Source organism: Saimiri boliviensis, chromosome 20 (genome assembly GCF_048565385.1).
Source record: "Saimiri boliviensis isolate mSaiBol1 chromosome 20, mSaiBol1.pri, whole genome shotgun sequence".
NCBI lineage: Eukaryota > Metazoa > Chordata > Mammalia > Primates > Cebidae > Saimiri > Saimiri boliviensis.
The window spans coordinates 30865009-30877400 of record NC_133468.1 but is presented as its reverse complement, the minus strand read 5'-3'; the positions used below and the strand labels follow the sequence as shown (position 1 = coordinate 30877400).

The following is a 12392-nucleotide window of genomic DNA, read 5'->3' as shown; positions in this document are numbered from 1 at the left end:
TTAAAAATTTACAGGAAAAAACCCCATCAAGAAGTGGGCAAAGGACATGAACTGACCCTTCTCAAAAGAAGACATTTATGGGCCGGGCGCGGTGGCTCAAGCCTGTAATCCCAGCACTTTGGGAGGCCAAGGTGGGTGGATTACGAGGGCAAGAGATCGAGACCATCCTGGTCAACATGGTGAAACCCCGTCTCCACTAAAAATACAAAAAATTAGCTGGGTATGGTGGTGTGTGCCTGTAATCCCAGCTACTCAGGAGACTGAGACAGGAGAATTGCCTGAACCCAGGAGGCAGAGGTTGCAGTGAGCCGAGATCGCACCATTGCACTCCAGCCTGGGTAACAAGAGCGAAACTCTGTCTCAAAAAAAAAAATAAAGAAGACATTTATGTAGCCAAAAAAGACATGAAAAAATGCTCATCATCACTGATCATTAGAGAAATGCATATCAAAACCACATTGAGAGACCATCTCATGCCAGTTAGAATGGTGATCACTAAAAAGTGAGGATAAAACAGATACTGGAGAGGATGTGGAGAAATAGGAACGCTTTTACACTGTTGATGGGAGTATAAATTAGTTCAACCATTGTAGAAGACAGTGTGGTAATTCCTCAAGGTTCTAGAACCAGAAATACCATTTGATCCAGCAATCCCATTACTGGGTATATATATATATACCCAAAGTATTATAATCCATTCCATTATAAAGACACATGCACAAGTATGTTTATTGCAACACTATTCACAATAGCAAAGACTTGGAACCACCCGAAATGCCCATCAATGATAGACTGGATTTTTAAAAAGTGGCACATTTATACCATGGAATACTATGCAGCCATAAAAAGGATGAGTTCATGTCCTTTGCAGGGACATGGATGAAGCTGGAAACTATCATTCTCAGCAAACTAACATAAGAACAGAAAACCAAACACCACATGTTCTCACTCATAAGTGGGGGCTGAACAATAAGAACACATACACACAGGAAGGGGAATATTACACACCGGGGCCTGTCAAGGGGTGGGGGGCTAGGGAAGGGATAGTATTAGGAGCAATAACTAATGTGGATGACGGGGTGATGAACGCAGCCAACCACCATGGCATATGTATACCTACACAACAAATATGCATGTACCCCAGAACTTAAAGTACAATTTTTAAAAAGGAAAATAAAAATAGAAACATTAAAAAAAGACTGAAATTTGACCTAAATGATGAAATTGCCACAAGAAAACATTATGGAAACTTTTCAGGACACTGATCTGGGCAAAAATTTCTAAAGTAAGACCCCACAAGCACAGGCAACCAAAGCAAAAATGGACAAATGGAATCACATCAAGTTAACAAGCTTTTGCGCCATGATGAAAGCAAATCAACAAAACGAAGAATGGGAGAAAATATTTTCAAACTAACACTCTGACGACAGATTAATAGCCAGAATATATAGAGAGCTCAAACAACTCTGTAGGAAAAAGTCTAATAATCCAATCAAAAAATGGGCAAAGATTTCTTTGACACTTCTCAAAAGAAGACATACAATTGCCAAATAGGCATATGAAAAGGTGCTTAACATCACTGACCATCAGAGAAATGCAAATCAGAACTACAATGAGACATCATCTCACCCCAGCCAAAATGGTTTTTATCCAAAAGACAGGCAATAACAATTGCCAGTGAGAATGTGGAGAAAAGGGAACCCTTGCACACTGTTGGTGTAAATTACTACAACCATTATAGAGAACAGTTTGGCGTTTCCTCAAAAAATTAAAAATAGAGATACTCTAAGATCCAGAAATTCCAGTGCTGGGTATATACCTGGAAGAAAGGAAATCAGTATATTGAAGAGACATCTTCACTCCCATGTTCACAATAGCCATTATTCCCAAATGCCAAGACTTGGAAGCAACCTAAGTGTCCATCAACAGATGGAAGAATAAGAAAGTACTCCACAATAGAGGGCAATTCAGCCATGAAAAAGGCATGAGGTCCTGTTATTTGTAACAACATGGATGGATCTGGAGGTCATTATGTTAAGTTGAAATCAGGCAGGTACAGAAAGACAGACATTGCATGCTCTCACTTACTTGTGAGACCTACAGATCAAACCAATTGAGCTAATGTCTAGGCATTAGTAAATTTTGTACCCTAAGTACTAGGAGCACAGCTTTTAAAATACATGATGAATGCTTTAATACAGGAATGAATAGATGAGAGGCACACAGTGGTTGAGTGTTCTTCTGATACATAATATCTTGCTTGACATATCAGTACAACTCTCAACAGGTAAGTCTCTTCATGTTAAGTTACCTTCTGAGAAAGTAAGTGGCAGAACATGCCTTCTATTATTTTCCTTTGCAGAACAAGACCAATTGCATTAGTTGGGATGCAGTGCTGACTGTATTTGAGTCCCAAGCAATTACTAGTCTATTGCTATCACCACAGAGTCAGAGGGGATGACACCCAGGGGCCCAGCAATCTCACCCAAGGCAACTCCACCAACCTTTCTGGCCACCCACTGTGTGTACAGTACTCTGCTAAGGACCAGGGTCATGACAATAAATAACACACTGTGCCCTTGAGGAGCTAACCTCTGCTAAGGGAAACAGACACAGAAACCCATAATAATGGCAGAGAGGAAAGAGGACCATAGGACTGTGTGAGGGGCACAGGAGGTACCCAGAGGAGGAAATGGTCACATCTGTATGAGGAGGTTGGTAAGGAAATACTTTAACAGAAGGGGTATATCTGGTTGGCCTTGGAAGGATGCATAGAAGTCATCTAAGGGGCACAGGTACACTCCAGGCAGAGGTTATTGCATGGGTACACATCTGTAGGTATGTCTTGTTGGGATGGATTTCAAGTATTCTGGAATGAGGACAGCCATGGAGACAAGGGCAAGTGAAAGGAGATCTAACAGATTTCATGCCAATGGCTCCACTTGAGTTTCTGATAAAAACCTAGAACCTTTGGACTCTCCAATAACACTGATTAAGTTGTTTATGATTCCTCATAGAATGTGAACTCACAGGAGGTCAGCAAAGGGGTGTGTGCAATCTTTTGCTACTGGTTACAGCTGCAACCCCGCCTCCTTCACCAGCACATAAACATTTCAGCAGCCTGGCTGAATGACTGCTGTGCAGGGCAGGGAAGGGCCAGACACACAGCCCAGCAAACAGCAGCACACTACTGAAAGGAAAACTCAGAGGATACAGTCGAGGAAGAAAAGTGGTGATGGACCTCATCCCAAATTTGGCAGTGGAAACCTGGCTTCTCCTGGCTCTCAGCCTGGTGCTTCTCTATCTGTGAGTAACTATCCAGGCTCCTCTGTTTCCTTGGAATTGGGGTGCTAATCAGGCCCCTTTTCCCTTATCTGCTTTGAAGATAAAAACAGATGTTCAAGGAGACGTAGCTTAAGTGTTGAACGCTACAAACACACAGAAGCTATTATTGATCTTACGCAGCTCTATGAAGGAATAAATAAGCATTTCTTTCATCCACCTTCTAATTTTGGTGACTAGGAGAGTTTAGGGACAGCATTTGGTGGTGAGAATGATCTGATTAGCTTATATTTGAACTGATCAATGAAAACACGGCAGAGGCTGATTACAAACTACTGAACATGACAGCCAGTGTGACCCTCATCCCCTTCCCAGGCTCTGGGGATTCTGGGAACGGGAGGGAGTAGCTTGGGTTTTTGTCTCATTATCTTCATTTTCTGGGTTCTATGTCTGCTGGGAGAGATGTGTAGAACTATTGTCCCCTTGGACCTGGTGGTTCCTGCTCCCCTGCCTTCCCCCCAGGATATCATTTACGTAAGGCACCAGGGAACACCAAAACTTACGGGAAGCTGTCCCTTGGTTCTTCCCTCTTTACTATGCCACACCCTAGAAAATCTGCTCTCTTCTATGACTCAATCCTCCACCCTGTCATACACAGAACTATTTATCTTGAAATGATTAATCTCTAGAGCAAAGGAGACTTCGAGAAAGTTTTGAAGTTTTATTCTTTGCTTTAATCTTTTTCCTCCAGTCTCTCAGAGGCTAGAATTAATATAGAGCTTTGTTTCTCACTTAATGGGAATCTGCTAGCAGCCCAAAAAGGAGCTGTGAAAGCCAATTGGGATTTTACACATTTTTTCCCCTTTATGTCACAGTACAGGAGGATGAACCCTCTCGGTGGTGGGATTCCTGGAATCCTAGAGCAGGTAGAGAGAAGAGTTACTTTCTACTGTGGGCAGTGGAGGCTCGACCCATCACATCTGACTTCTACCTCAAGTTGCCTTTTATTAAGAGAAGAGAGAACCACAATGACATGAAAATAGAAAATATAAACCTCATTTTCTCTCTTTCACAGAAAACTTAGGAATTCAATGAGTTGTGGCAACATGGTTTCCATTTTCTAACATTTTTAAATGAATTGATATGGTTTAAATTCATTCATTTTTAAACCAGAAATTTTTGGAGATAGACTATTTCCAGCAAGTTCCTTCTGGATGATAAGAGGGCTGTTAGTTCAGTATTTGTGAAAATAAATGTGGGTAAAATTATCTCACTTTTCCAGACTAATGTCAGGAATATGAGTCTAATGCACAAATGCATATCTCTAAGATAAGACTGCATATGTCTTTTTAAATACACCTGCCTGACAGCTTAATACCTCCTTTTTGAATACACCTGCTTAGCAGGTAATCTTACACTCTCAGGGCAGGGAAGCAAGCAAGACTGTGAGCCACTGATAATAGCAAAAGCATCCAGGTAGGATCAGTATGAAGTGAGAAAATATTCCTCAGCTCTCAGGGTACAACTCCAAAGAGATATTCATGGGTCCTGGCCCCACAGTGGAGGTCACTCAAAGGGCAAACAGGTTGGCATCTCATCTGCTTCAAGCCTGGACATGGGGCACCATCTGTGTCACTCTGTGTGTAGTCTGCCATGTTGTGGGGCTGTCACTACAGATTTGGGCAGCCGGGCAGGCACTACCTTAGCCTTAGACAATGCTGATGCAGCCCAGGACTCAGAAACTGTAGTGTAGACCATGTCCCCCTTAGGCCAACACGATTATGTACAACAGATGACTGGCTTTTCTGTTAGCCTCTTCATTGGAACCAAAAGCAGCATTACTCTACCAAACAGAGGACAGCTGGAAAAAAACTAAAGACTTCGCCCAGCTCACCCTCTGCCTTGACATGGTACCATGTGAATCTAGACACTCACCAAGAACTTTCCTCAGGGCCAATGCTGCTGACACATTAACTCAACAGCTTGTCCTCACCTGAGAGGTCACGTAACTTGTTTAAAGTTCAGGAGCAGAGATTAGTATCGTTGATTTGCCATGGCTGTGACAACAAAGGAGGGAACGGAAGTGGAAAACCCAAGGCCACGCTGGTGTTGGCAGGCGGTGCACTTCCACTAACTATCCTGGGGCAGGGACCACATGTGTGACTGGGCCTGCTCAAACTGTCCCTGCTGGGTCCTCAAAGCCCCGCCCTTCATGTAATTTCTCAATTCTGTTTTACTACATAGTATGAGTCACTGGATTTTTACACAATGTTTGGAACCTATACGGCCTTAAAGGCTGAACTCTAAAGAAGAGTAAACAAGGTCTTAATACAACTCTCTGGGACATTTTATCTTTACTTATATGCCATACTGCATCTTTTGCTATCAACAGGAAGGTACCTGGACTTTAGAAGGCCCCTCTCTGTCTTTTAGCTGAAAGCACATATGAGGCATGTGGATTCTTTTATGCACATCATCTTTGTCAGCCACATTTCTGTAGTTTGCCTCTCTGGAGCCAACCTTATGGGACTAGAAGCTTCACAGCTCAATCAGAGTCTGGCAGCCTCTTCCTTCAGCCTCTCTTCTTCCTCCAGTTTTCCACTCCTCAATCACAACAGAGGGGGCAGGTCTACAAGGATCCAGAACCCTCAGTTGGAAGAGTTTGCACATGATTCATGAAAGATGAGTTGCAGGCAGGCCTGCCATAGCGAATGCCAGGCTTTATGGGTTTCTCCTCAGAGATAGTTCCTGTGCAGAGGCAGTGAACTGACTGCTGTCTGACTGACCACCTTGAAAAAGATGAGTGTGCCTGGTACTGTGCTTCTCAGGTGAGTATTGCCTGAGAAGTATTAGTTGTTGGTTCTTCTGCACACCATCATTCAAGGATATATGGGTCATCCATCCCCCTTAAGTAACTCAAATCAACCAGATCATCTGACCACAGACACTGAGGTGTAGCTGAAAAGTGCCCACATTTCCATAAGGCCGATAGAAGCCATGAACACAGTTGTCAATCTGTAGAAACAAGGACTGCGTGACTCCTCCAAGGCCTCTCTGTGAATCAAGCTTTAAGAAGGGCCAGATCCTAAAAGAGGGTCAGAGCTTAGAGGAAAGAAAAAGTATAAAAGTCTCCGAGCAAATTATAAGGGCAGTGTCACCATAGGCTTTTGGTGGCCCTCTGTCACTGAGTGGATGCAGTGATGCAAAATCTCATCATCAGTGCAGAAGACAAAAAATTGTTACCCACTACCTCAGATGAGAACCCCAAATCAGGGAAGAGTGCACTTATTAAATAGACATAAGTGAATGAAGTACCCTGGAAGAATTCCCACTTGAACCTCTCAGGAGCACTCACGTGTGAGGGCATTTATCAAGTATTCACTCCAGGATTGGGATCATGAAGACTTCAGCTGCTTTCAGTGAATCATTGAGAGTTTGGGGGATCTCAGAGTCAGGGAAGGATATGATGAGTGAATGCAATTACTGACATTGGAGTTGCTGTTATTATTTATCATGTACATATTAACTCCCTCTCTTGACCATCCAAGTTCCTCAGTCAGAAACTGATCAGCCCTCCAATCTATAGTCACAACCCCTATGACCTGATTGCTGTTTCACTTCATAGATACGGGACCCGTTCACATGGAATTTTTAAGAAACTGGGAATTCCAGGACCCACACCTCTGCCTTTTCTTGGAAATATTTTGTCCTATCGTCAGGTGAGTCGTTTGAGCTTCCTCTTTTGCTTCTTATGGTTGCAAACATCAGCTTAGTTCCATCAGTAAAAATGCCCCTCCTTGGGAGGCAGTTCTGAGGCTTCACATATTTAGAAATGGTGGGACTGGGCATGGTGGGTCATGCCTGTAATCTCAGCAATTTGTGAGGTCAAGACTGGAAATGACTTGAGTCCAGGAATTTTGAGACCAGCATGGGCAACACAGTGAGATCACCATCTCTAAAAAGAAAACATTACCTGGGCATGATATAGTAGCCCAAGCCTGCAGTCCCAGCTACTCTGAATGCTGAGGTGGGAGAATTGCCTGAACCCAGGAAGTCAAGGCTGCATTGATCATGCCACTGCACTCCATCTTGGTCAACAGAGCAAGATTGTTTCAAAAAAAGAAAGAAACAAAAAGAAAAGAAAGAAAGAGAAAGAAGAAAGAAGGAAGGAAGGAGAGAGAAAGAAAGAAGAAAGAGAAAGAAAGAGAAAGAAAGAAGGAAAGGAAGAAAGAAAGAAGAACAAAAGAAAGAAAAGAGAAGAAAGAACAAAAGAAATGGTGTGTAGGCTCCACCCAGAGCATGGCCAGGTTTACCCCAGGGCTTTCTTGCTAATTCTCAGGAGCCTCGGGTTTCCCTCAGTTGAACAGCCCTGATCTCAAGTAGATCAGCGCTTGATGTTCAAGACTTGATGTGCAGATTCTGTGGCACCATAAAAAGTATTTACTTTTTGTTCCATGTAGATTCTCAGGAAGGTATAGTCATACTTAGTTAGTATTAAGAGAAAAGCAGGAAGGGGGCCCTGGCAGTGGTTCATTATCTGTGTGTACCAGATTCAAACTTGTCTCTTTGTAGCAAGAGCCTTTTCCCCCCTCTTCCTCCTGGACAGTTTTGAAACTTTATTCTATTAGGCAACTTAAGTATTCACCATCAGGAAATTTGCACCTACTCGAATTTTCTCAAGAACTGCTAAATTCTCTAGGCATATTTCCAAGGCTCTACCCCAGCTGTTGTAACATCTTTTGCATATTTGAGAGAAAGAACAAGAGTGTTCTGCTTGACTTCTTTTCCTTGAAAGGCTGCACCCTATGGGCGAGTCTGAGCAGGCAGTGGATGTTAACTGAGATGAGATGGTGGTTGTCTATCAACCTTAGATACTTAAGTACAAAATCAATTGTGTGTGTGTGTGTGTGTGTGTGTGTGTGTGTGTGTTTACACAAAGAAGTGGCCACTTAGGAAAAATCATTAGAAAGGCAATAATTTGTCAAAATTATTAAATATTTAATTTTACTGAACAGAATGTCATATGTGCCACATAGACTGTGAACTGTGGCCAAGCCTTTGTGGCTACCCTGGTCTGAAGCTTTGCCCAGGGTCTGGCTCCTGGAGGAAAAGTCACAGCTCATGTCCAGAAGGCCAGCAACAGCAACCTGCTCTCTGGCTCAGATTTCCTATCCTGTGTACCTGAAGCTTGTTTCTCAGATTCTAATTCTCACAACTGAGGCCTCTGTTTTCTGATTACTGTTTGAGAATTCTACACAATTTTACCCTTAATAAAAGCAGTAATTCCTTCTTCATCTTTTCCAGATCAACTGATCTGGAAAATGTTGTAGTAGAATAATATTTCTGGAACCTTATTTTACATAGTTAAAACATCACTGCTGAATCTTAGCAAGAGGAAGGTTTGCTTTTAAATTTCAGAAATGAAAACTCAGAGCATGCACTGTAATTTTCTGGGTGTGATGTGAAGAGGCAGCATTTCTCCAGTTTTTCTGTGTTAAGCTAGAAAACTGGAAAGGAAATCCAGGCCTCCTTTACAAGAGCCCCTGAAGGAAGCACTAAACCTGGAAAGGAACAACCAGTACCAGCTACTACAAAAACACAACAAATTGTAAAGATCATCAACACTATGAAGAAACTGCATCAACTAATGGGCAAAACAACCAGCTAGCATCAAGATGGCAGGAACAAATTAACACATAACAATATTAACCTTAAATGTAAATAGGCAAAATGTCCCAATCAAAAGACACAGACTGGCAAACTGGATAAAGAGTCAAGACTCCTTGTTGTGCTGTATTCAGGAGAACTATCTCACATGCAAAGACACACATGGGCTCAAAATAAAGGGATGGATTTACCAAGCAAAAGGAGAGCAAAAAAAGCAGGGGTTACAATCCTAGTCCCTAATAAACAGACTTTAAACCAACAAAGGTCAAAAGAGACAAAGAAGGGCATTACATAATGGTAAAGCGATCAATGCAACAAGAACAGCTTACTATTCTAAATATATATACACCCAATGCAAGACACCCAGATACGTAAAGTAAGTTCTTAATGACCTACAAAGAGACTTAGACTCCCACACAATAATACTGGGAGACTTTAACACTCCACTGTCAATATTAGACAGATCAATGAGACAGAAAATTAACAAGGATATCCAGGACTTAAATAAACTCAGTTCTGGACCAAGTGAACCTAATACACATCTACAGAACTCTCCACCCAACATCCACAGAATATACATTCTTCTCCATACATCACACTTACCCTAAAATTGACCACATAATTGGACGTAAATCACTCCTCAGCAAATGCAAATTAATGGAAACCATAACAAACAGTTTCTCAAACCACCAAGCAACTAAATTAGAACTCTGGATTGAGAAATTCACTCAAAACCACACAACTACATGGAAACTGAACAACCTGCTCCTAAATGACTACTGGATAAGTAATGAGATGAATGGAGAAATGAAGATGTTCTTTGAAACCAATGAGAATGAAGACACAAGGTATCAGAATGTCTGGGACACATTTAAAGCAGTGTGTAGAGGAAAATTTATAGCACGAAGTGCCCACATGAGAAGTGAGGAAAGATCTAAAATCGATACTCTAATGTCATCATTAAAAGAACTAGAGGAGCAAGAGCAAACAAATTCAAAAGCTAGCAGACGACAAGAAATAACTAAGATCAGAGCAGAACTGAAGGAGATACAGACACAAAAAACCCTTCAAAAACATCAATGAATTCAGGAGCTGCTTTATGAAAAGATCAACAAAACAGATCGAACACTAACCAGACTAATAAAAAAGAAAAGAGAAAATAATCAAAAAGATACAATAAAAAATGATAAAGGGGATATCACCACCTATCCCACAGAAATACAAACTACCATCAGAGATTACTACAAATATCTCTATGCACATAAACCAGCAAACCTAGAAGAAATGGATAAATTCCTGGATACTTACACCCTCCCAAGACTAAACCAGGGAGAAACTGAATCCCTAAATAGACCAATAAGAAGATCTCAAATTGAGACAGCAATTAATAGCCTACCAACTAAAAAGTCCAAGACCAGACGGGTTCACAGCAGAATTCTATCAGAGGTACAAGGAGGAGCTGGTACCATTCTTTCTGAAACTAATCCAAACAATACAAAAAGAGAGAATCCTCTCTAACTCATTTTATAAGACCAACATCATCCTGATAACAAAACCTGGCAGAGACACAACTAAAAAAAAAAAATTTCAGGCCAATATCCATAATGGACATTGATACGAAAATCCTCAATAAAATACTGGCAAAATGAATCCAACAGCATATCAAGAAGCTTATCCATCACAATCAAGTCAACTTCATCCCCAGGATGAAAGGCTGGCTCAACGCACACAAATCTATAAATGTAATCCATCACATAAACAGAACCATCTATGATTATCTATATAGACGCAAAGAAGGCCTTTGACAAAATTTAACAGCCCTTTATGCTAAAAACACTCAATAAACTAGGTATCAATGAAAAGTATCTCAAAATAATAAGAGTTATTTATCACAAACATACAGCCAATATCATACTGAATGGGCAAAACCTGGAAGCATTCCCTTTTAAAACCAGCACAAGACAAGGATGCCCTCTCTCACTACTCCTATTCAATATAGTATTGGAAGTTCTGGCCAGGGCAATCAGGCAAAAGAAAGAAATGAGGGGTATTCAATTAGGAAAAGAGAAAGTCAAATAGTATCTATTTGCAGATGGCATGATTGTATATTTGGAAGACCCCATCATCTCAGCAATAAATCTCCTTAAGCTAAGTCTAAGCAACTTCAGCAAAGATTCAGGAGACAAAATCAATGTGCAAAAATCACAAGCATTCCTATACACCAATAACAGACAAAGAGCCAAATCATGAGTGAACTCCCATTCACAATAGCTACAAAGAGAATAAAATACATAGGAATACAACTAACAAGGGATGTGAAGGACCTCTTCAAGGAGAACTATAAACTACTGCTCAAGGAAATAAGAGAGGACACAAACAAATGGAAAAACATTCCATGCTCATGGTTAGGAAGAATCAGTATCATCATGAAAATGGCCATACTGCCCAAGTAATTTATAGATTCAGTGTGATCCCCAACAAGCTACCATTGACTTTCTTCACAGAATTGGAAAAACCACTGTAAACTTCATTTGGAACCAAAAAAGAGCCCCCATAGCCAAGACAATCCTAAGGAAAAAAAAAGAAAACAAAAGAAACAAAGCTGGAGGCATTACACTACCTGACTTCAAACTATACTACAAGGCTACAGTAATCAAAACAGCATGGTACTGGTACCAAAATAGAGATATAGAGCAATGGAACAGGACTGAGGCCTCAGAAATAACACTACACATCTACAACCATCTGATCTTTGAAAAACCTTACAGAAGCAAGCAATGGGGAAAGGATTCCCTGTTTAATAACTGGTGTTGGGAAAACTGGCTGGCCATATGCAGAAAGCTAAAACTGGATCCCTTCCTTACACTTTATACAAAAATTGATTTAAACATAAAACCTAATACCACAAAAACTCTAGAAGAAAACCAAGGCAATACCATTCAGGACATAGGCATAGGCAAGGACTTCATGGCTAAAACACCAAAAGCAATGGCAACAAAAGCCAAAATACACAAATGGGATCTAATGAAACTTAAGAGCTTCTGCACAGCAAAAGAAACTATCATTAGGGTGAACCAGCAACCAACAGAATGGAAAAAATTTTTGCAATCTACCCATCTGACAAAGTGCTAATATCCAGAATCTATAAATAACAAACAAACTTAAAAGAGAAAAATCAAAACCTCATCAAAAAGTGGGCAAAGGATATGAACAGACACTTCTGAAAAGAAGACATTTATGTAGTCAACAAACATATGAAAAAGCTCATCTTCACTGGTCATTAGAGAAATGCAAATCAAAACCACGTTGAGATACCATCTCACACCAGTTAGAATGGCAATCATTAAAAAATCAGGAGACAGATGCTGGGGAGAATGTGGGGAAACAGGAACACTTTTTACACTGTGGTTTGGAGTGTAAATTAGTTCAACAATTGTGGAAGA

General features: G+C 40.9%; 2 protein-coding genes across 2 annotated transcripts in view; one reads left to right on the top strand and one right to left on the bottom strand.

The window, feature by feature from the left end:
• The window catches only part of ZSCAN25 (zinc finger and SCAN domain containing 25), a 174442-nt gene that overhangs the window by 44683 nt on the left and 117367 nt on the right, over positions 1-12392 (bottom strand). The window lies entirely within an intron of this gene.
• Positions 3108-12392, top strand: part of CYP3A5 (cytochrome P450 family 3 subfamily A member 5) — a 32582-nt gene continuing 23297 nt past the window's right edge. Inside the window, exons 1-2 of the mRNA XM_010344853.3 lie at positions 3108-3306; positions 6908-7001. Coding sequence (XP_010343155.2) covers positions 3236-3306; positions 6908-7001 — 165 coding nt within the window. The 5' untranslated portion in view covers positions 3108-3235. The remainder of the gene's footprint in view (positions 3307-6907; positions 7002-12392) is intronic.